We start from the raw sequence: 25,785 nt of genomic DNA on the forward strand, positions 1-25,785 counted from the left end.
TACTGGGGGCTAGTGAGAAAATCTAGTGGCTTTTCGAGTGGGAATTACAAGATGGGGAGTTGCTCAAACAGATTATTTCTAATCAGAGATCCTTCCAGGGTCCCATTTGGTCATGCCTGCAGAACCATCCCCTTTTTAAAAAGCTGCAATCGGGGGGAAAAAAATAGGGCTGAACATAACAAATAAGTACGCTGTAATACTGTGAAAGTCTATGGACACTTTGGTTGTATTCAGAAGGTTGAAATTTTCATGTCCGTTGTGGCAACATTCAATTACATTTAGTAGTTGTAATAAATTAGACATCGCCTCTGGGAGATAAGGGCAGTGTAGCTTTGTTGGCTGACTATTCGAACAGGATAATATTCTTTACTGCCCTTGACAACATACTTTATGACCTGCCTAAGTGCCTGAGCTTAGAGTAGATAATGGAATTGTGTTTAGAGTATCTCCATTTCTCTCCTGTTTAACCCAAGAGAAATATCACAAAGCCTTTCCATGTAATGAGAGAGGAGCACACCTGGCAGGTCTGAATCAGCAAAGGCCTCTTGATAATTATAGCATGAAGGTAAAAGGCAGAAAGACGTGAATTTGTTGGCGTGGGCTAGACAAACTTTTGATGATTATAGCAATTTTCACTCATTAGCAGCATAGAACAGAGCTGGAATGTATATTTACCCAAAAGAACGAAATAAAATCATTCTCATTGATGTGTTTCTATTGATTTTGCCCCATAAAAATATTGTCTGTGTTGTTTTCTTTTTAAAATATTCTAGCATAATATATCAGTGTTATCAAGGCAATGACTGAGCGTGTCATCACAGTGAATTTAAATCAAACTAGTTCTGTACAGGGCCCATTAGTACAAACAAATGACATAAATTTGGTCATTTCTCATGTCAGATCTATTGTTTGGTTTGAAGTTGAAGTAAGGAATAAAGAGCAATGGGAATTACTGTTGTTGGAAAATAAACAAGGATGGGTTGGTGCCCCACAGTTGATTAATTTTTAATTACAGCACCTACTGAAGTGTATTAATTCCTCTTATAGCACAGAAATTTGTCAATGATTCAAATGTTTTTTATTAAATCAGAAACATTTAGGACAGAAATGTTATACTTTTTTTTTTTTAAATTTGTTTTTATTCCTTTTAATATTGTGAAACGTCCATTAAACAATTTAGTTCTTGTTAACACTTCCCCATGAAATAAAAATGGAAGTTTTGTGACTTTTAGTAAAAATATGTTAGCCTATAAACTAAGGTGATCCAAAACAATGACAAAAAAGTCTCTCTTTACCACCAATACGGATCAACAATTTTGGTGACATCACTCTGCACTTCAGCTTCTCATCATATTTTCTGTCCAATCAAATGCTCTCTAGAATCTGAAATGTCCCGCCCCCAACATTTGTAAGTTTCCTGGCTGTGAGGTAAGCTAAACGCTATTGGCTATTATTGGAGCCACTCGATATGTCCCAGCCTGACTTCCTGTTTCAGGGGAAATTACATCAAAACATGGAATAATGCTGCGCGTTTCAAGGTACTTCACGGGGATTTTAAGTTATAGCAGCTAGGACACTTGAAGAAAATGCAAATTCCTGTCCTGAAGACTTTCCCATTGTTACATAAGTGCTGACACTGGAACCTTCATCCAGAAATACTAAATAAATGCTTGTGTATGTTGTTAACAAGCATGATTGAAACGATAATGCATTAAAATGAGCGTATTAAAATAAAACTCACGAGTGTCAGAGCTGCTGTTATAGACGATTAACCAACAACTTCTGACTAATCAGAAGTGACAATCAACAATACTGTGGTATAACAGGTGTGTTTTTTTTTCTGGTCTGGAGCTACAACTAGTTGCAGACATTCGTGAATCAAATGCTCACCTTGCCGCATTGTCAGCTCAGAGTCACAGAGTGTCTCTCATTTTCAGCTCAGTTTAACATCTTTTGTGCCTTTCATAGAGGGAGAATGAAAGGGGGAGTGAGTGGAGTGTGTTCTAATCCGGACTACCTCTTCACGGCGCGTGACAGAATAAAAGAGCCCCTGTAACAGAACCATCCAGTCGACCCGAACATAAATTGTCACCATGTGTGCGAATGAAGCATGTCAACGAGTCCAATGTGGTTTCACATTGTTGTTGGAATTTACAGGTGTTGGAAAGGCTTGTGATTGAAGCTTTGTGATTTTACATGTACAGTGAGGGAAAAAAGTATTTGATCCCCTGCTGATTTTGTACGTTTGCCCACTGACAAAGAAATGATCAGTCTATAATTTTAATGGTAGATTTATTTGAACAGTGAGAGACAGAATAACAACAAGAAAATCCAGAAAAACGCATGTCAAAAATGTTATAAATTGATTTGCATTTTAATGATGGAAATAAGTATTTGACCCCCTCTCAATCAGAAAGATTTCTGGCTCCCAGGTGTCTTTTATACAGGTAACGAGCTGAGATTAGGAGCACACTCTTAAAGGGAGTGCTCCTAATCTCAGCTTGTTACCTGTATAAAAGACACCTGTCCACAGAAGCAATCAATCAATCAGATTCCAAACTCTCCACCATGGCCAAGACCAAAGAGCTCTCCAAGGATGTCAGGGACAAGATTGTAGACCTACACAAGTCTGGAATGGGCTACAAGACCATTGCCAAGCAGCTTGGTGAGAAGGTGACAACAGTTGGTGCGATTATTCGCAAATGGAAGAAACACAAAAGAACTGTCGATCTCCCTCGGCCTGGGGCTCCATGCAAGATCTCACCTCGTGGAGTTGCAATGATCATGAGAGCAGTAAGAAATCAGCCCAGAACTACACAGGAGGATCTTGTCAATGATCTCAAGGCAGCTGGGACCATAGTCTCCAAGAAAACAATTGGTAACACACTACGCCGTGAAGGACTGAAATCCTGCAGCGCCCGCAAGGTCCCCCTGCTCAAGAAACACATATACGTGCCCTTCTGAAGTTTGCCAATGAACATCTGAATGATTCAGAGGACAACTAGGTGAAAGTGTTGTGGTCAGATGAGACCAAAATGGAGCTCTTTGGCATCAACTCAACTCGCCGTGTTTGGAGGAGGAATGCTGCCTATGACCCCAAGAACACCATCCCCACCGTCAAACATGGAGGTGGAAACATTATGCTTTGGGGGTGTTTTTCTGCTAAGGGGACAGGACAACGTCACCGCATCAAAGGGACGATGGATGGGGCCATGTACCGTCAAATCTTGAGTGAGAACCTCCTTCCCTCAGCCAGGACATTGAAAATGGGTCGTGGATGGGTATTCCAGCAAGACAATGACCCAAAACACACGGCCAAGGCAACAAAGGAGTGGCTCAAGAAGAAGCACATTAAGGTCCTGGAGTGGCCTAGCCAGTCTCCAGACCTTAATCCCATAGAAAATCTGTGGAGGGAGCTGAAGGTTCGAGTTGCCAAATGTCAGCCTCGAAACCTTAATGACTTGGAGAAGATCTGCAAAGAGGAGTGGGACAAAATCCCTCCTGAGATGTTTGCAAACCTGGTGGCCAACTACAAGAAACGTCTGGCCTCTGTGATTGCCAACAAGGGTTTTGCCACCAAGTACTAAGTCATGTTTTGCAGAGGGGTCAAATACATATTTCCTCATTAAAATGCAAATCAATTTATAACATTTTTGACATGCGTTTTTCTGGATTTTTTTTGTTGTTATTCTGTCTCTCACTGTTCAAATAAATCTACCATTAAAATTATAGACTGATCATTTCTTTGTCAGTGGGCAAACGTACAAAATCAAAATCAAATACTTTAATTTATCAAATACTTTTTTCCCTCACTGTAGCATCAGAAAAACCACACAGGGACAGTAATATTATGCAATAAAACAGTAATATTTTGTATTATATTATTGTATTGACAACCGGTCACTGAAAAAGTAGATGTCAAGGTTAAATCTATTAATAACTCAGCATTGTAACTATTAGGATTGTGCAATGTAGATGGCATAATAAGTATGATAAGGGGCAAACTATTATATTCTTTATTGTATACTTTATATACTTTATACACACACACACACACACACACACACACACACACTTTAAAACATATAGGCAGCTGTATTTGCTGCATTTCAATTTTTTTTTAAAATGTTTCAAGTACATACTGCTCTGTTGGCTTCATGCCATATTTTCTCTGAATACCAGACATATTAAACAGAAAAGCTGCCAGCCTTGCTTTCAAATGAGACATCACTAAACGTATGGTTTTGTTCACTGTCCTTTTGTGTTATACTTTGATTGGACAACATATGCTTAGTCTTTTTTCTAGTACTTCAATTTCTCGTGTCTCCTCCAAAGGCATTTTGGGGGGAAAAGGAATGATACAGTAAGTAATTCACTTTGTTAGTGTTTAGTACTGCACATCAGTGACTGTATTTCAAATGCACCTTCTCGATCACTGCTGATGATGTGTTACAGATGTGTCAGTGAAGCTGGCTTAAATAGATTAGACCCAAAATCTAGCAGGTGTCTCACTCTGTGTAATTATCTGACATGACTGTCGATCGTTACGTTTACATGGACAACAATATTCCGATATTAACCCGATTAAGACAATACTCTGATTAAGAAACTAGCATGTAAACAGCGATTATTCATGACCTTAATCTGACTAAAGTCATACTCGAAGTGAACACAAATCGAATTAAGACGTGTGGTGTACTCCTATTTTAGTCGCATTATCGAAGTGTATTACAGACATGTAAACACCTTAATCACACTATTGACATCGTGTGGGAGTTTTCACCACATTTTGCGACAGGACACGTACACACACGGCAGTGCTCAACCGTTTGACGGCAAACAAGAGAGCACGGCTGCGTTCCAAACCGCGTAGTCACCTACTATATAGTATGTCACATGGCTTCAAGCAGTTGTCTATTTGCACGTAAAGCATGACAAATAATTAACTGCACTTGAAACTTCCATAAAATTGAAAATGAAACAGCCAAAACTGTATACGGTACCATAACGAAGACGAACTGTATGTTGATACGTGAAATTCTGGAGGGAATGTCGGACGGCATGGCGTGGGGACGTAATGACGTGTGCTGTTAATCGATCTATGTTTTATATCATGTAAAACGGGAACATGAAACGAATATTCTAAAAGCAGCTCATGTAAACACCTTAATCAGAATATTGCCTTATTCAGAATAAGGTCAATAATTAGATTACTGCTGTCCATGTAAATGTAGTGGATGATATGCACCATGAATCTACAGTCTGATCTAGAAATAAATAAGCAGCAGCCTTATAAATTCCTGTGTAATTCTCTTATGAGAATTGGTGGTGCTGTTGTGCTTGGTTCCGCACAAATCCAAAAGAATCCATTTGTTAACAACAAATAATCTGATATGGAGGCCAAAAGTGAAATTGTATATTGATATATTTTTATCTTTGAAAGACAGGAGGGCTTAGCCCTGCTAGCCGAGTTATACCACTCGCCCCGGTACTATTTGATTCTCTAAAGCTCTTTTTGATTATATTAAATGATACAGCATGCAGCTGTTTTGAGTTCCTATGCTTATACCTGTATGATAAGATCTGTAATAAATGCAAAGTGCGACGTGCTATAAACATATAAATAGTTGAGCTTGTTTTCTTGCCGTTATTTGCTTTAGCTTGGTTAAGGTCATTCCCTGAATAACCATCGACGAATAAATGTGCTCTGCCTACAGAAACAGATGGCAGCAATAAAGGAAACCCATAGAGACTGTGGTTTATAGTAACTACACATGTGGACAAAAAGCCGCCTTAGAGCTGCAGGCAGCCTTGGTATTGTGCCGATAATGCCTCACAGAGGTGAGCGCGTCTTTTTTTGTGAGGGCTGGAAAAAAAAAAGGTAACTAGGTGGAGTCGATACCAGCAGGAGGCTCTTTCTGCATACACCCCCACTGCATGCACAAGTGAGAATGGATGAATGTGATTTGGTACAGGTATAAGAAGCTGAGCGTACTGCTGCAGAGGTGAGAAATAATGAGCTCCTCCTGCTGAGCTTCTCTCTCTCTCTCTCTCTCTCTCCCTTTCTCTCTCTCTCTCATGCTGCTCCTTCTTCCTAGACTGAGGTCTCTGCTGTATTGTTCTACACGAGTGGCGCAGGTTCATAATTCTTAATTCTGTCGAGCATTAATTTACCTGTGATGGCTGGGGGAATCCCTCGAGGAAGCCTTGTGACAGCTTCATTCGTGGCCTCCTTAATGCCACACGTCTGCTCTATCTCTGGCTCAATCCTCAAAAGCGCCATAAAATTCCTCAACCAAGACGTATTACAGTGTTGCGCGGCGAGTTTTTTCGATTCAGGCCTCTCTTGCTAACAAGTGTTTAGTGGACCTAATGAGCCGAGTGACACGTACAGCACAGTGTTAACATTCGGACACCGTTAACATTGGGTGATCCACACGCTTAATAAAGCACACTGTGTCTCTCTGGTGTCCGGTTTAGTTTTCTGCACACCAAATGTACGTTGCAGTAAAAACAAAACAAAGAGAGAGAGAGAGAGAAAGAGAGATCCATGAAAAAGCGTCTCAGCTGCATTGCTTTGTTGTGCACGTCTCACTGTGCTAGAAGGCAAGTAAAGAGAAAAGCTCTTTGACCCATACTCTGAATACATCTCAAGGCACATTGTTTATTCTGTTGCAGAAATCGAAAAGTACGAAGGGGACGAGCTGAGGAAAGACGGCGAGGTGAAGAAATACCTGGATGTCATCAGCAACAAAAACATCAAGCTGTCAGAGAGAGTGCTTATTCCTGTGCAGCAGTACCCGAAGGTAACATTCACATCCCACAGTGCTCTGTTTTGAGAATAATTACATGAATAATGACTAATGATGCGCCACCTAAATCAACACTATGCTTGAACGTAGAATTTCCCTTATATTCTGGGTCTGTCTTTCCTAATTGCAGGTTCTTAATTGCTGTATAATCTCTATATCATACCTGCTGTCGTTATAATCACTTAATATTTCAAGAAACACACTGGAAAAGATGCTTCATCTCGGTGCTCTGATGAAAGACGGCTCCATTCCTGTTTCCCCTGTGTGCATCGTGTTATTTCTAGAAAATTATGTTTTTCATTAAACCTTTTTTGCCAACTAGCTCCCTTTACACTTGCTCAGATATGGCAGCTTTTCTGCACCCTAACGGCTGTACGTTAAATTATTTGTGCCGAGAGCTAAAGAGGCAGGAAATCATTTTATCTACCAACACTATCAATTTTGTGTCCTGTTACTGTTTGTGCGTGAACGGAGAAACCCTACAGACCCCTACCTCCTCGTTTACTCCCCCCTCCCCTTGTGGCTCAGTGTCTCGCTCTATAACATCTCGAGCTCTTTTATACCCAGGCAGCAGCTTAGCTCTTGAAATCTGTTATCAAACATAGCAGTTTGGGTGCTGGAGGGATTCTGTTTTATAAACTCGTCAATAGCTGGAATATTAGGGGAGGATATATGAAATAAATCCCACCTTATTTGAATCATATGCAATTGTATTACAGCATTAAGCATTACATGACTGACACTCAGAGTAAATATAGCTTTGTGTAAATATGTTCCTTTGCCAGTATTCCAGTCTTCACTCCAGCTGAATCCCTGAGAAGGCCAAATCTGTGTTTTTATGCTTTGAGAAGGCATCAAGGCAGGTTTTATGTACAATGTGTAAAGCAGAGAAATAGCATGCTTTTGAATTGTTGTGATGAGTGGTGTTAGTGTGTACCACATGCACGGCAAAGTGATACAGATAACCATGCAAACACAAATCCTGAGACCTTACGAAGGTTAGATTTATAGCTATTAATATTTATACATGAGCCGAAATGTTGTGATAAAATCTGTATCAGCATATATATATTTATATATATACATATATGTGTATATATATATATATATATATATATATATATATATACACACACATACATATATATATATATATATATATATATATATATATATATATATATATATATATATATATATATATGTTTTAGAAATAAGATGCTATCTGAGGAAAATAATAAAAAAGTAAGCAAAGAATATGTTACAGTCTGGGTAAACAATTGCACATAAACAGATATCCAGTGTCCTCTATCAAAACGAATGATCACATCCTGACACTAAAGAACACGGTTTTTCAACTAAAACTTTTACATAAAGGTCTGGATAAGCAGCTAACATGACTAATGTGACTAATTACATTTTTTACATGCTTAAACATTAAAAATTATAAATAAGGCCGTTTGAAACAGTTATGTTTTGAATAGTAGTCAGGCTTCATGTTATCACTTTTGATTAGCACCGTATGTAGATTCTGAACAAATGAGAATTTGATGCAAGGAGAATAAACACATATTTCTTTGTCCATTATTTTTTCCCCCTCCCCTAAACCATGTCTTTTTGCAAATCAGACCACAGAGGGTAAATAAAATGAAAAATCTGTGATAGTCAGAAAAAAAAAAAAAAACCCTTTCTGACAATGTTTCTGGTCCTGTATATAGACTCTGGTCTGATGAGCTGCCTTCAGCTAAACATTTTACATAACTCATGTGATTAGATAAGCCGGAAGATCTACTACAGAAGCAGATTGGAGTAGCTTATCTATGTTTTTTGTTTTTTTTACTATTTCGTTCGACCTACTGAAATACTTTCCTGGGTCTGTGGTCCTCCAGTTTACAACCCCTACTGTAGAGAGTGATATAGCAAAAGAAAAAAAATGCCCAGACAGTTTTTTAATAACTAAAACATCGAAACTTAATTAGGCCAAAATGTGTTCTGGCCTTTCTGATATTGCTTTCACTGATATAGTGTATGAATACATACAGTACATTATTAGGAACTGTCCTAAAGGCATAGCAACTAATTTCTCTGTTATAAGCAAAAGAGGTATGTGCAGCCTTTGCCCACTCTGATAGGGAGTGATTATGGCTAAATAAATGACATAATAGCATACAGTTATTAGAACTCTTTTGTCTCCACCTGCTCTCCATCTATACTATATAACTAACACACACACACACACACACCTATAAAAGTGTAAAATCATAACTGTAGATGATGAGAAATCAGGATTATCCCCAAAACGTACAAGACCTTGTCTAGCACAGCTCCCCCCTACCTCAACACTCTCCTCGAGGTTTATATTCCCTCACGCAACCTGCGACCAGTTAACGATCGACGCCTTGTAGTGCCTACTCAGCGAGTCACTTTCCAGAACCTTCAAACTGACTGTCCCTCAAAGGTGGAATGAATTTCCAACCTCAATCCGGACAGCAGAATCTGTCACTATCCTCAAAAAACAGCTAAAAACCCACCTCTTTTGTGAACACTTAACTAACCCCTAACTTGCCCCTCCCCCCTTATATATTAAAAAAACCTTCTGTACTTACACTGGCTCTTACACCTCTACTCTGTGCACTTTAGTTCTCTAGAATTCAATTAAAAATCTTGTATGGTACTCTTGTTGTTCTATCGCTTTGCTTGTATTTCCTCATTTGTAAGTGGCTTTGGATAAAAGCGTCTGCTAAATGAATAAACGTAAAATGTAAACATGATAGCTATGCATGTATGTGTTGTACTATCTACAACAATAAAATTAGCTAATTTTCAGCATGTTCCTGTAAATAGCAGTAAATATAATCATTTATATAAATGGTGGTAATTGGCCAGTTGTTTTTCCTTCATACCTTAATAGGTATTACATCTGCAAGTTTTCCAGAAGTCGCAAAAGTACAGAGATTTGATAATTTAGGTAACAGGGTTGTACTTTCAATCTGACCTCGTCAGTCAATATCACAGTCTAATTTGTGGGAAATGGTTGCTCAGTGGTTAAGACGTTGGATTTCTGATCAGCAGGTCTGAGTTCAAATCCCAGCACCAGCCAAGCTGGCCTTAAGCAAGGCCCTTAATCCTCAACTGCTCATTTGTAAGTTGCTCTGGATAAGGACATCTGCCAAATGCCTTCAATGTAAATCGAAAGTAAAGAGAAAATGTTGTTCTTCACATGATCTTCAGGAAATTTGGATGATGCAAAGTCCTGTTCAACATGTGACTTGTTGAATATTCCAGATAGAGTTGAATGGACATAAAAAGAATACAATTTTTTGGTTTGAGCGGTTGAAGAGGGTTGAGAGTTCCATTTCAGTAGATGGCTCCAGCACACAGCAGCAGATGTCAAAATGAAGAGTGAGGGATCAGACAGGACACATAACAGTGACAATCAAATGTCTGTCACTGCACCGAAAAATGGGCCGTGTCTGCTTTTTTCCTTTTTTTTTTTATAGATAGAGGTCTAAAGTAGGTCATTTCATTGCTGGGTAAAAAGTCAGTTTCAGGGTTGCTAACTTACCAACTTTGTTGCTAGATTTGTTAACTTTTTAGAGCCTAGAGACAATTCTAGCAACTTTTTTGATGAGAAGTAAGCAACTGTCCTGCATTCCAAGCATGACCAATTATTGCTCACTACTGTTTCTCTCAGGCACTGCTTTCTTTGAAACTCTTTTCTTGGCTATATTTGCATGTAATAAAAGTGAGCTATTCCATCTGTAATTTTGGGCCCATTTCCTGCTTACACATTACCACTGTTTCAATTTGTATGCATTTGCTATAGAAATTATTGTATGTATGTAAATATGTAACTAGTTAGTTTCTGGTGCCATGGCCAAAGACATGTTCTTTCTATAATAAATAATTTATCCATCCGTCCATCCATCCGTCCGTCCGTCTGTCCATCCATCCTTCCATCCATCCATCCAGACATCTATCCGTCCATCCATCCATCCATCCGTTCGTCTGTTCATCCATCCGTCCATCCAGACATCTGTCCATCCATCCGTCCATCCATCTGTCCATCTGTCCATCTAGACATCCATCCGTCCGTCCATCTGTCCATCTGTCCATCCAGCCATCCATCCACCCGTCCATCCATCCAACCATCTATCCATTTTCTTCCACTTATCCGGGTCCAGGACGCAGGTCATCATTCTAAGCAGAGATGCCCAAACCTCCTTCTCTCTAGCCACCTCATCCAGCTCCTCCGCAGGGATACCCTTGGCTATATAGGTCCCTGGATAACCAGAGTGAGAGTCTGGTTTGTATTAACAACATCAGGTCAGACTTGTTCCTGGTGTCTGTTGGCCAGGGCTGAACTTTATCACCGATCCTGTTCACAATTTTCATGGACAGAAATTTATAATATATTATTTTCCATTTTGATAAACCTGTGATAAAATTCTAAAAGTGTCTTCAGAAAACCTTCTCCATGTAAACATGTTAATATACAACCATGATGATTCCAGAAATATGGAAATTAGTCGGTGACATCATCTGGTGACTTCTCGGGACTTGGAAACACTGGTCAGTTTGTGGCCAAGTGCAGAAGAGAACATTGAGGGTGTAGAGGTAGGAGTGCCCATTTGGAGCAGCTTACTGTCTTATAGGTGGTTTTTATCTGTGAGAATGTAATTAATCCTTTTTGGAGGCTTGTTTCCTGTCTGTCTGTGCTGGTGCTAAATGAGACAGTCTCTCAGGAAGAGCATCTGTGCTGTGTCTGGGCTGCAGTTGATCTGAGTTTCTTTGATGTTTTTATTAAAGTAGGTTGACTTAAATTCTCACTTTTGCATGAAAGAGTTGAGCCTGTTACATTCCAGATTATATTATTCATGTTCACTCAGTTTACCGTGCAGAGGTTCTATTTGTGATCAGAACATAGTCGAACGGCAAAACTGCAAACGACAAATTTTGACCTGTTTATTTTATATTAAAGAACAACTTTGCTCATTTGCCATATGTTTTTATTTTTATTTTTAAAAAGCAGCCAGTTGGCTGGAAATGAGTTCACTGTTAAATATCTGAGAAGAATTAATCAATATTTGCCAAGAATAGTTTCATTAGGTTCATGGCAACATGACATATGAGTGAGCGTAATTACAGTGGCTGTGGTGTCAGGTTTTGTGCTAATGAACATAAGCCATGGCAGTCAAACCCTCGGGCTTCTGGATGTGAGGAGGATGGAGGCGTTGAAAATTGCTCTCTTTGTGTAGACATGTTTAGCATGCTTTTCCTGAATTGATATCAGCATGTTCTCTGCCTCTTTAGTTTTCCTGACTGTATTATTCAGCTTCATTTTTCAAACAATCTAGTATTATTTGTAACTGCTTATCTATAAGGGATAATTTGGTAATGTATTATTTTACATACAAAATAAACTCCTGATGTGCCCAGCAAAAGAGTAATCACATGCTATTGTAAAAGCACATCGCTGTTCTTGCTTTGTGTTATCTGCATGCTAATGAACAGTCCAGTGTATGAGTTTATGATATGCCGTAACTGGGTTGTTGAGGCACAGCCAGTACTCCAGGAGAAATATGGTCCCTGCTGACACAATGGGAGGAAGGAGATTTGGAGGAATGGTGTATGTGTGTGTGTGTGTGTGTGTGTGTGTGTGTGTGTGTGTGTGTGGCACGTGAAAGCACAGATCCAAGCCATGAGAGTGTTTCACACAACGAAGGAAAGCCAGGGTCGGTTGGTGCATGCTTTGCTATATAGTAATATGAAGATACAGTTGCCATGGCAACCACTGTATTAAGATTTAGACAAGGGATTTGGGCGATCCATCAAAGCAGTGTTTTTTGCACATCTGAGTGGTTCTGCAAAATTGTTTTATGACCCACCCGTGGTCTTTCCCCCGATAGACAATGGATGATGTGCTGATCACAGATTTTGGAAAGAGGATACTTGGGGTGTGTGTGGGAAAATTGAGATCTACAAACTCAGCTGGGGATTTGAAACCAACTGATTAGCTGGTTTGAATATGACAAATAATTCGAATTGGAAATGAGCTCATTTCAGATGTTCATCTGACTCTGGAATACAGTCTTCACACAGTGCCAACGCACAGCACATGGCATGTTGATGATCCACAGCAGTGCAGGGGTTGGGCAGGGAGGGGAGAAAAAGCATGTAATCACTCACATTGGCCTACAGGGATGGAGTGTAAAACTGACAACAGGTGTCCGGAGGAGAGAGAAACATGCATCATCAGCACCTGGATCAAGGCGCTTGCTTCACTGCAGAAATTGAAAGGTTCTTTCTTGCTTGTCAGAGGCTGCTAGCTCAACACACATCAAATCTCTATTCACAGAGATCCTCCTCCTTATGAAGGGATCTAGCACCTCAAGGGAGAGATTTGGAGCCTCATGGGAGGGATTTAAGTTTGAACAAACTGCACAAGTCCACATGAATCTCAATCATAATATGGATTTGAACATGACTCATAGCTTAGGAGAAGACACAAGTGGGAGGTATTCATTAAAGGACATAATAAAAAGTCAGATCCTCAGCTGTAACACATTGTTGGACATACAGTATATGATGGCAGTTCTGTCATGCCCATTGTTTCTTCCTGTGGAAATGATAATAGTTATTGAATAGTTTTACATGCAGTGTATTCTGAAACAGTACAATCTATCTATCTATCTATCTATCTGTTTGTCTATCTGTTTGTCTGTTTATCTCCCTGTTTGTCTGTCTATCTACCCCACCTTAGGGTACATCACACTCTGCTGGACAATGTGGTTTTGTTTACATGCTTAGAGAAGAATGAAAAACTGGGTGGTGTCCATTTTAATCAGTTCCCCACTGATGATGAGCTGAATTTCACAGATTACCCCAAAACATCACAACTGTTGTTGTACTAGTGGTAGCTTCGTGGTAGCAATACTGGACTTCTGCTCAGAAGGTTAGGAGTTCAAATTCCAGCACTGCCAAGCTGCCACTGCTGGGCCCTTGAGCGAGACCCTTAACCCTCAACTGCTCAGTTGTATAAATGAGATCATGTAAGTTCCTCTGGATAATGGTGTCTGCCAAATGCTGTAAATGTAAATGTACTAACTAAGCCTCCTCTAACCTTTTTAACATGTTTCAATGATTTCAACACAAATGCATTTTTAGCTACAGTATCATGGGAATTTTTCTTCTGTAGCACTTTTTTCTGGAGAAACACAATTAATCACAAAACACAATAGTGTCTGCGCTTGTTGTCTCTACAGAGCCTGGTCTTATCAGTTTTCTGTTATTCTGACCTTAACGCAGAGGTTTCAGTAAGCCCTGTGTACCAGAATAATCCTCTTGTGGTCTGTCTGTAGAAATCCCAGCATCCCAACAGAGGGCCAAGCTGGTAAAGGTGTTTAACATAGATAAGGCTGCGAGCGGAGCTCAGCAACACGCCAAAAACAAGACACAGCATTTAAGCAGTTGTAACCCTTTTATGAATTAGAGTGCAGCTGAGGGAAGATCCTGCTACACTGTTCTCAACAACTGTTTATAAAAACAGAAACACAAGCTCAGATAATGTCTACTAGTAACAAGTGCCAATTATATGTTGCTATAATATACAGTATAACTCACTATCATTTGTGTTTTATTAGAAAGGCAGTATGAGTCCAGCTGTCTTTTAAATGGTAAATGGTCTGCACTTATATAGCACTTTTATCCAAAGCGCTTTACACTGTGTTGCATTCATCCATTCACACACTCACACAGAGTGTGCCATGCAAGGCGTTAACTTGCCATCGGGAGCAACTTGGGGTTCACTGTCTTGACCAAGGCCACTTCGGTATGTGGAGTCAAGTGGGCCGGGAATCGAACCGCCAACCCTACAATTAGTGGGCAACCTGCTCTACCACCTAAGCCACAGCCACCCCACAGCCGTTTAAGCTTCATTACTGTGGTGACATCCAAATACAGCACTGAATGTATAAGTCAGTTTACTGTATGAGACTGACACAGACGTCTGGAAAACATGGTAAAAATGGAACCGTCACTTGTCAGTTGTACTAAATGCCTATAGTAGGCTAGGCCTGTAGTGATTGTGGTGAACAAGGTAATTTAGATATAGGAATTTAGGCTGGTGGAGGTATAGGCATAGGCCACTAATACAATATGCAGCCATTCATCTTCAGCAACCGCTTTATCTGGTCAGAATTGTGGTGGATCCACAGCCTATTCCAGAAGGCTGGAAAACATCTCGGATGGGACACCAATCCATCGCAGGGCCCCATGCACACACACACACATTCACATCTAGAGTCAATATATAGGAGCCAATACACCTACTTGCATTTTTGGGAGGTGGGAGAAAACATTCAAATCATGGAGGAAATCCATGAGGCAACGTAGACATAAATCCCAAACAGACAGTAATTTGAGCTCAGGATCGAAGCTGTAAATGGCAGTTCCACCTGCTGTGCCACCATGCGGCCTGCTAGTAAAACAGTTTTAAATCAAATATATCGCACGAACATTATACATTACACGGCTTTAACACACAACTGCCTTAAAATCTAACGAGGACTTTGGATTTCAACCACTATGCATGAATAATCAGTATTGTAAATTATTCAAGATGACTGTTAGGAAATCCCATCCAGCTGCTAGACTACAGGCAGCCAGATATTCTAAAATCTGTAATTAGTGACTATCGACTAAGAAAACCCACAACATTGGCTAAAACTGTAAAACAGCACAATGCTGCAGTGGGGCTGACTGTCCCTTCCTAATTAGCTCCAATTACCCCCAACCCTAATTATCCCCATTGACGGAAAAATTCATAACCTAATCCAGCTCCTCCTACTGCCACTGCTGCAAACAAATTATGGCCTATTTTCTGAAGTTCTGGCTCACGCACTCAGCACAGGCTGTACAGAGAATATGTTTCATAAGGCTACACTCATATCCACAGTCAGTGACATATTTTATCCTAGTAAAAAAAGAAACCCTGGACTGACATGTTTTCCTCCAAAATGTTCCCATTTATGGGAAATCAGAACATGATTGGCTGATTTCACCATCACTTCCTATTTATGTTGGTGGCTAATTGGAGACATGAGGGCTTCTTTTGAGTCCTAACTAGTGGGTTGGCTAGCTTAGCTATATCTGTGTAGATTTTGCCATTTTAAAATGTAAAATGTTTCATTTTCAGATATTTAGGATATTAAATCCAACAAGTATACTGCCAAAAAATGTTTTAAAGATTTTTTATTTCGGAAAATTTCTGGTCTTCTCTCAAACCCTAGGAAAAGAGCTTAATAGGAATAACTTACGACTTAAAAATGGCCTTGGTGACAAAAAACCTGCACATACAAGCTCAGTTAATATACCTCTCATGCTACGTCAAGTTTGGAGAGGAGTAAAGAGCAAAATACACCAATTTGATTCAGCTGACCAGGCTGCAGTGGCTATAATGCACCCAGGATGGTGATATTAGTTCTGGATGGCTTTGTGTACTGCAAAACAAAATAAAATAAATATAAACGTGAAAAATACAGGCAGTCTGGGATATCTTTTTCTGCCCTGTGTGAATAAGGGTCTTTTAAGGTGACGGCCTCCTGATGGGGAGATAGTCTTAATGTGCTGTTTGTTTACCCAACATCTGTGCTGCCGGCCTCAGCGTTCCAGAGCTCAGCGTGGGTCATGAAATGCGGAGGATTTTTCAACACAAAGCTAGATCTCCCAGAATACATCTCACTATATATCTCCCTAAAAACCTTATGCAGTTCTCTAATGTCACTGTTATTATCTAATAGCTTTTTGAAACCAAAATACATTTTCATTTGCTTTACTGACTTGGCTCTGGCCTTGAGGAAACTAAAGGTAGTTATCATAAAGAATGAACGTGTCTGTGTGTACATTTATTCTTTATTGTAAATTAAAAAATGACTAATATTCTTTTTTTTATATATATATATAAAAAAAGCCTACATTTCATTTTCTTTAACTTGAGTGTCATGTTGTCTGGCCAAGCTACAGTGATTTTGTGAAACATTTCAGTTTATTCATAATGCATGAGGGCATTTTCAACAGAGCTGCACTAATGAGATGAATTTGTCATCGGTGTTCACTTTTGACCGTAATTCAGGCACATAGAAACAGCAATTCATAATCCAGTTTTGCAAGTAATCATCTTCCTCAAAGCTCTTAAGGTCCCTTTGAAGTTCACTCTGAAATATGGAAAGTGTTTTTTGGAGTGCTTCATCTTTGTGTCCCTCCTTCACACTATCTCCATCCTTAGTTTCTTTGTATTCCTTTCAATCTCTCTCTTTTTTTTTCTTCACTGTCTCTCACTTTATTCTCTGTCCTTTTTTTTTTTATTTTTCCACTTGCTAACACATTATTTAGATAGTCTGCATTACACAGTACTAGCAATCCACAGAGTCTCTATAGACTATCATGAACTATTCATGTAGTTGATTTTCAACATTTCATATTTATGCTCAACATTTTCTATGAACTAAGTAAGAAACAAATGATATGACCTTCAGCTAAGTATCTGTAGAGTCTGTATATCTATCAACAAGGTGCAGTGGGTAGAAATGCCGACTCATAGCTCCAGAGTCTGCAGTTTGGGTTATTGTCTGGTTCTCCAGTTTTCTCCTACATCCCTATAATATGCCAGTAGGTTGATTGGCTACTTTAAATCCAGGGGCGTGTCTAGGTGAGGGTCTGGAATGGGATTTACAAAAAAGATGTAAATTCTTAAATTTTAGTGAACATGGATAGCCCTCATGCCCAATCCTGTGCCACTCATGGGCCCCATTCTTAACCTGGTCTTGACATGCCACTGCTCTAAATTAACCCTAGGTGTGAATGTGTGTGCCATGTAATGGACATCCAGGTTATATTCCTGCCTCATACTTGCGATAGGCTCTGGATCCACCATGACCCTTACCAAGATAAAGTAGTTACTGACGACTGAATAAGTGTATGCCTGTGTATTCACTTTGAACTGTCAATCAGCTTTTACTAGATATTACACAAACTACCAGTTCATAGTCTATAGATCAAACACCCTAAAATGAAGTGCTCAAATAAAGCAAAATCTACATATTAGCTACCAACTGTCAGCCACTTTTTACAGCGTTCCTACAGTGTTAAGAGTCATTTGTGCTGGTCATAACAGTCAATAGATGGTTTGTTGGTTGTTTTAAAAGCAGACTAAATAAATCCTTATGTAATACTTGCAGTCTTTATCTCCTACCTTTTTCTTTCTTTTTCTCAATCTTATTTTTCCATGGTAATACATGGAAACAGTAATACTAACTTCCTCTTAGTAACCAAGCCGACTCTCTGAAAGTTTTAATTGCCAGGTCTGTGTATTTCTGCTTGGTGTCTCTTTTTGGTCGATATATTCTTCTTTCTCTCTTTCTTTCCTTTTCTATGCTTTGCGCTCTCTCTCTCTCTCTCTCACACACACACACACACACACACACACACACACACACATTTTCTCTGTCTCTCTCTTTCTCCCCCATTAAAACAAAAACTCTCAATGTATTTCATATATAAACAACATACACAGTATAAATAAATAAATAAATAAAAATTCCCATTCTCTTACTTGTCCCCTTTTTTCCTCCCCCTGTCAGATAGTTTCTCTGTCTTTTTTCTTTTTGTCTGACTCTGTCTCTTTGAGGTTGTTAGCCTTTCCACAGTTTAGCTGTGCTGAATCTTGTCACTGTGAAGTTCTTCTCACTGTGCTAATACCTAGGTCCAGACACTCACTCCAGCTGAGTTGTGCCTCCTCAGTGCTGTAACTGTCTCAGTCCTTGACTAAAATCCTGCTATGAGGAGTCCATCCCAGCAGTACAGCTGCTTCATCTGGCACTGCTCGTCTCAGTCTGTCTGGGGAACTTATCTGGTGCCATATATCACGGCAGTGGGGTTTGCCCTCCAGCTCAAACAAAGGCAAAATGCCTAGCCACTGTTTTGGATAATACCCCAGTATATTTTATGCCAAGTGCTATTGCCAAGTAGATACTGAGCTAGAAATGGACTTGTTTTGATGGTTTGACTTTTGGGTTTTCATACCAGGTCAAAAAACATCATCCAGCTCATAGTTTTATTTCAGTCTTTCCTCAGTAAATGCTCAGTAATACAAACTGCTATCTTTTTACAGAAAATGTGCATGTAATGTTCCTTGGACATTTCACTTCCCACAACCATATACATACGTAGCTGTGCATGCAACACTGCGTGGTATGGCTGCTAAAGACAATCAGAGCAGGGTTGCCGGAGCAACGGGGGCGAGTTGGCATTTGACCCGGCACTTTTCAAACTACTGGGGCAATGACCCAGCACTTCAGGCAATAACAGACAGGTCTGACTGGGTTGAAAAAATATTTCTCCTAAAATGGATCTCCTATGAGCGATAAAGGGTTAACCGCAATTTGGTGCTCACTACTGCTTCATAAACGTGTGCTGAGTCAGTATCGCTAACGTTTGAATATTTTAAGTGACATATGCACATATTCTATATTCTGAATCGATTACAGGGACATTCCTCAAATGACATCCTTCAAATAAAGTAAGTAAGGCTTGCTGGAAAAATGTTTAGCGAAGCAGACAGTGACAAACAGCCTATCGCAGAACATGAACATGCCTTTGAGTTTTAAAACATATTTTAGAATTATTGTTCTCTGACTTTGTGAACGAATTTCTTGTTGTTATTAGCTGCCCGAGGAGTAAAATGCAAAATGATGGGTGTGAGGTCGAAACAAATTACGCTGAGGTTCATTAAGGTGTGTTGTGCCCTGTATTATAATCAGACCCTGGCTCCATAGCAATATATATAGTTAGTCTGTATGTTTTTTTATAGACAAATGACAGATGTATGTCTTCTCTCAGACAAATTTTGCCACACCACTTTCAGAGTAGTGGTGCCACCCCTGAATCAGCGCAAATAAGAATTCTCTCCATCATCTCTTAAATCACTGGTGTGGCAGCACTTTATCTTCCCAGTCATATTGTCGGATAGAAACAGAATGATGGGAAATTTGGTATGATAGGAGCATAACGATAGGAAATTTGATGACACTGCTACCTTCTATTATTTGAGATTATATATAATAGAATACACACACACGCAAAGTGGACATGCAAAGGCAATTTTGTTGTTCCATGTAGAAAGCCACAATTTCTATCATTTCTTCCATTTAGCCCTTTTAACATTAAACATTTGTTTAAAAAATTACCCGCATCTAGCAACAATCTGTCATTTTTTATAACATTTCTTTGCTGACAATAGCTGCATTTTGCACTTAAATTAGTAACATGGATAATAGTAACAGGGTTGAGTTTATTTAGCATAGAATTTTTAAACACACAAAATGTAGTTAACTAGAATCCATGTAAATTTTTCATAACCTATAATGGATGGCTCATGGAAAAGGATGAGATGTTAAAATGATTCACATATTAATGCAAAAAATAACACAATTTGGAAATATTTTAATTATTATATTATATAAGTGTAGATATAGTGGGCTGTAAAAGGCAAAAATGCTGTCCAATGCACATATATAGGTTGCTGTGAATGACAGTATGTTAAGATGTCTTTTTAAGCATTTTTACCCCTGAACGTAACAGTATTACATATAATGTAATGTAAGGTTTTAGATAATGCTGGATACTGATTGTGTTAATGTCTGTTACCTTTTTACTGGAAAAATCACAAGTGTAATGGTGGCATGGTTTCATGTGCATGCGATGTGTCAGGCAACATCACACCAGTTCAGACATTACAGCCATCAATTGATCAGACTGGAAAATATATCAACTCTAATCCGAACCAGTATGTTGATTCAGTTCAGCATACAAATACTCAGTGTTAGGTGCAATTCAATACAGTATTCAAAAAAAGTCAGTTCAAAAGAGTTTATTCATATTTAAGACTCTCTCAATATGCCAATCTCATCTGAGGGTCTATAAATTTGCTTTCCTTTCTAAAGACTATACTCTCACCGTCCATTCTAGGACACTAGGCAAGATCTTCATCTATCCAGTTTCAGTGAACCTGTGCTCACTGTAGCCTCAGATGACTGTTATTGGATAACTCAAGTGGAAACCAATGTGGACTTATGCTGTTGTAAACCACAGTTGTAAAGGGTGGTTATCTGAATTACTGTACCATAGCCTTCCTGTCAGCTCGAACCTGTCTAGCCTGTCTAGATTCTTCCACCCACAGAACTGCTGCTCACTGGATGTTTTTGTTTTTCGCACCATTCTGTGCAAACTCAGAGATTTTCATGTTATGCATGAAAATCATAGATCAGCAGTTTCTGAAATACTCAAACCAACCCATCTGGCACCAACAAGCATTCCACGGTTAAAGTCACACTGATCACATTTTCCCCCTGAAGCTCTTGACCTGTATCTACATTTTTCTCTGGATTGTGCTGCTGCCACATGGCTGATTCGATAATTGCATGAATGAGCAGGGGTATGGGTGTTCCTAATGGAGTTGCCGGTGAGTGTATATCTGCCTCCATCCTATCCAAGTAGAGCAGGAGGAAGAGGATGATGGAGTTTGCTATGCTATTGCTCATGGTTAAATAACTTTCAGATTTTATAGTGAACATATCAACCTAAACCAGGGGTCACTTATTAAGCTATTATGGCTGCCAAGACTGGTAATAAAGTTTACAATACATTCAGCAGTCAGAGTAAGCTGAGGGTCATGAACTATACATACATTTCCTATTTAAGCCTCATCCTTGATACCAATCCAGCCGATTCTTTGTGTAGGCTTGAGTGTCATACTTAATTAACCACAAGGAAATATCCCTATTAGACAAACCATCATCTTGTTCTGGTGGGTGAAACTTGGTTGGCCAGGACTCTAATCTGACATAAATTGTGCCGTGAAAAGGTTCAGAGAGCTATTTAACCAAAAAAAAAAATAAAAAAAAACATTAATGAGAGAGGATCCAACTTCGGTGGCTTAGTGGTTAGCATGCTTGCTTTGTACCTCCAGGGAATCCTCCCCCAGTCCAAATACATGCACTATAGGCTGATTGACATCTCTAAAGTGTATGCGATTGTGTCCTGTGATGGGCTGGCACCCCCTGTCCAGGGTGTCCCCCACCTTGTGCCCCGAGTTCCCTGGGATAGGCTCCAGGCGACCCGTGACCCTACATACGATAAGCAGTACAGAAAATGGATGGATGGATGGATCCATCTTAGCCCAGCCCAGGTGAAGGTCTCTGTCACAGAGCCTCATATAGGAAAACTCATTTGTTCTGAGCTCAGTCAAGTATGGAATGATAAGTTCTCTTTTCTTAACAATAACAATAAATCAACACTGTTGGCTCTATTCTGGTTATTTAATTGTGCTCTGATATCATCAGCACATACTGATGCTTGATTGCTTTGTTGTAATCATCCTCACACTGGAGATATCATTTCACTTGTGCCACTCTTATGTCAATCTGTCCGTGCCTATCATTCATCGTCCTGCCAGCATACCGCCGCTGGGGCGGCTTGCGTCTTTTCAAACCTCATTTAACACTGAACCATGGTCCCTAATAAAGCCCAAATTGCTCATCGCAGAGCCAGAGAGGGGCTCCAGGCATTCATTAGCTTAATGAAAACAGGCCACTCGGCTGCCACCGCCCAGCGAGCATCTTCGGCCATCTGCTTGAGGGCTTCCTGCCAGCTGTGGAGTATTTCTGTCACATCCACCTCGCAGGAGGAGACGCAGGCGTTTCTAACACTCAGAAACAAATGAGTCTGTTGATGCTGTATGATAGGATGCAGAAAAAATCCTTATGCTTACATTTAATCTGCATACCGCATGCATACTCATGGAAGGGTAATTGCCAGGAACATAACACCTACAACAATATTTGCTTGTTAAATATTCTTTCGGTCGAGCTAGCCTAAAAGCAGTTTTATCTTCAGATTGAGTGTCATATTTTCTGACCAAGCTACAGTGATTTTGAAGTATTTCAGATTATTTATAAGGCATGAAGGCATTTGCAACCGAGCTGCACTAATGAGATGAATCCATCTTCAACATTCATTTTTTGGCTATAATTCAGGCATGTAGAAAATTCATAATCCACTTTCTGTACTAATCATCTTCCTTAAAGCTCTTCAGGTTTATTCTAAATATAACACGTGCTGTCAATCTGCGCCGTCTTTAACTCCCTCACTAAGTGATATGGATCTCCCAAATAACACTGCACTCATTTCAGCTGGAACTGGTCTGGAACAAAGTCTAGCACAAACTTTTTGTCAGTGTAAACATAAGATAGAAAAGATTTATTAATGCATCTATTAACCTACTCATCACTACTTAATCCGCCTAGTAAAGAACATTCTACCATCTTCCAGGTCGTGCCTCAGCCAATGTATGTAGTGCAGCAGGAGGTGGGATTTGGAACATTAAAGCTATGTTCACATGTACAGCGATTTTTTTTATACTATGAAGTTGCCACTAGGCGTTCCTGCTACGGGTTGCCATAGTAACATTTATGAGTGGGTGGACCGTTGACAACAAACCAGTTTTCTTGCCGCTAAAATTAACATTCTGGAGGGATAGCATTTGTAAATAAAATTCACCACCTGGGCACCTGGGCTACTGATTTCTCCCTGAACGCATGCTTTAAATGCATCTTAGAAAATTAATTAACTGCTAAACATGGAATAAGGAAACAGCAATGTGTAAAATAATAAAACAATGGATTCCTTGGCAAAATAAAGAGAAGTGTTGAACAAACACAGAATTTCCACCTCGTTAGTTTCCTCTCTGATGTGGAAAGAAAATCATGTGATTACGTTAGGTGATTTTAAAGGGAATTAAATGGCAACATTAACAAACTAGTTTGTATTCATCCACACAAGCATAATTAAGAAAATAGCAAGACAAAAGTCTGGTGTGACTGCTACTTAATAATTACCAGTTCCTCCATTTTGTTTTTACAGCCTTGGCTTTGTTTAGATTTTTTATTGGCTCACATTTTCAAGGCTTGCGACTTCATATATCAGTGAATTGGCTTTTTTTTATATTCTGTGTAATCACTGCTTTAAAGTCTACATTTCACATAATTTTGCATAAAACATGTACTATGTCATACTGCATGTTTTTTTTGGTTTTTTTTTAATGATAGTAATATTGTGTTGGTGATTAGTTTATAGATGATGTAGAAGGAAAAAAGTGTGGGAAAAAATATGAGTAAATGGTCTCGCTGACTTTTAGCCCACTGTGAGTGTGAAATGTTAGTTGTTGCCCCAAGCCAGTTCCTTGATAGCTCATCATCTACACTGTGTGACTAGAATCCCAACTGGAGATAAATTCATTGGCCCCTATTCATCAACGCTGCATAGAAATGAGCACAAACGTGAGTGCCAAGAATGACATACAAACTACCCTGCATCTGATTCAACAAAATGTCATATGACATCACAACAAGTAGTGATCTGAGATTTACTTGTATTGTCCCTGTTAAAGCGCACCTATTATGGTTTTTAAACATGCCTAATTTTATTTTAAAGGTCCCATACAATAGGCATGCATCCAAGGTCAAAAAACACTTTAATGTGCTCATAATTTAAATTGTAGCATTACCTTTTCCCCCAGTGTCAAAAACGATTTGTTAAATGATCCGCTCTAAAGGATTCATTCTAAACTCCTCCTTTCAGAGAGCATACTCTGCTCTGATTGGTCAGATGTCCTAATCTGTTGTGATTGGTCTACCGCTGTCAGCGTGTTTCAAAAAGGAAACGCCCACTACCATAACGACTTTCAGCTCCCTCTGTTCACGAGGAGCCAATGAAGACCAGAGGCGGGGCTTTTTGTTACAAACATATGTAGGTTAGTACAGGAAGTAAGTCTGGAATTACTAACGACTCGTTTCAGCTGTTCAGAATCGCTTCCTTCTTTTGGGAGTCAATAACTCCGTTTGTCGTGCGCTTTGATTTTTTAAACTTTGCAGACTTTTTACATTCACAAACAGCTCTATAACACACTACATGAAAGGTAATATCTGAAAAACCATAATAGGTGCACTTTAAACAGTAAAATGATGCAACAACGTTGGCTGTGTGGGAATAAGACCTCACTCATTAGTCCCTTATTTACATGTCCTTTACATACGACAAACAACAATTTGCCCTCATATACATCTAATTTACATAGAACATGCCTAAATTTATGCTAGTGTTGAGAGTAAAAAATAAGCATTCAGCAAAATACAATCAACCAAGACCCAAGGAAAAAATAAATCGGGGGGGGGAGTTATTTTCTGTGAAGCTGAAATGCCGTGAATTAGAAATGCTTGTATCTAATGTTGCTGAAAATAAAGATGTTATATTTGCTTTGATATAACATTATATGTGGTATTTGCATCACTGAAATAAACCAATTGAAATACTTGAAACTCTGGCAGAAATAATTAAAAGAAATTAAGCAAACGCCTAAAACAGATGACCATAATGAATAAAATCCACTTGCACAATTATGATGATCAGTTTTATTTGTTATTTTATTGTTATACTGAACAACTTACTTGTTTTGCAAATCAAGCATTTTTTGTTGAAATGTTACACTTTATTACCCAACCAGACATGAGATAAAGGAGTTACTGGAAGTGAGTGTTCGAATTTCCATATACTTGTTTGAGCAGATTTGAACAAGGGTTATGAATAATTATGTTATGCCTCTGAGGGCATGGTGGCTTAGTGGTTAACACCTCCAGGGTTGGGGGTTCGAGTCCTTCCTCCGCTCTGTATGTGTGGATCTTTCATGTTCTCCTCATGCTTCGGGGGTTTCCTTCGGGTACTCCGGTTTCCTCCCCGAGTCCAAAGGCATGAGTTGTAGGCTGATTGGAATTTCCAAATTGTTCGTAGTGTGTGACTGAGTGTGTGCGCGATTGTGCCCTGTGATGGGTTGGCACCCCGCCTTGTGCCCGAGTTCCCTTGG

The 25,785-nt window shown here is 39.4% G+C and overlaps 1 protein-coding gene across 1 annotated transcript in view; it reads left to right on the forward strand.

Annotated features, from left to right (window-relative positions):
• Window positions 1–25,785, forward strand: part of khdrbs2 (KH domain containing, RNA binding, signal transduction associated 2) — a 94,638-nt gene that overhangs the window by 18,331 nt on the left and 50,522 nt on the right. The window contains exon 2 of the mRNA XM_053621819.1: window positions 6,679–6,806. Within this exon, the coding sequence (XP_053477794.1) occupies window positions 6,679–6,806 (128 nt within the window). The remainder of the gene's footprint in view (window positions 1–6,678; window positions 6,807–25,785) is intronic.

The sequence above is a fragment of the Ictalurus furcatus genome, chromosome 3, assembly GCF_023375685.1.
Source record: "Ictalurus furcatus strain D&B chromosome 3, Billie_1.0, whole genome shotgun sequence".
NCBI lineage: Eukaryota > Metazoa > Chordata > Actinopteri > Siluriformes > Ictaluridae > Ictalurus > Ictalurus furcatus.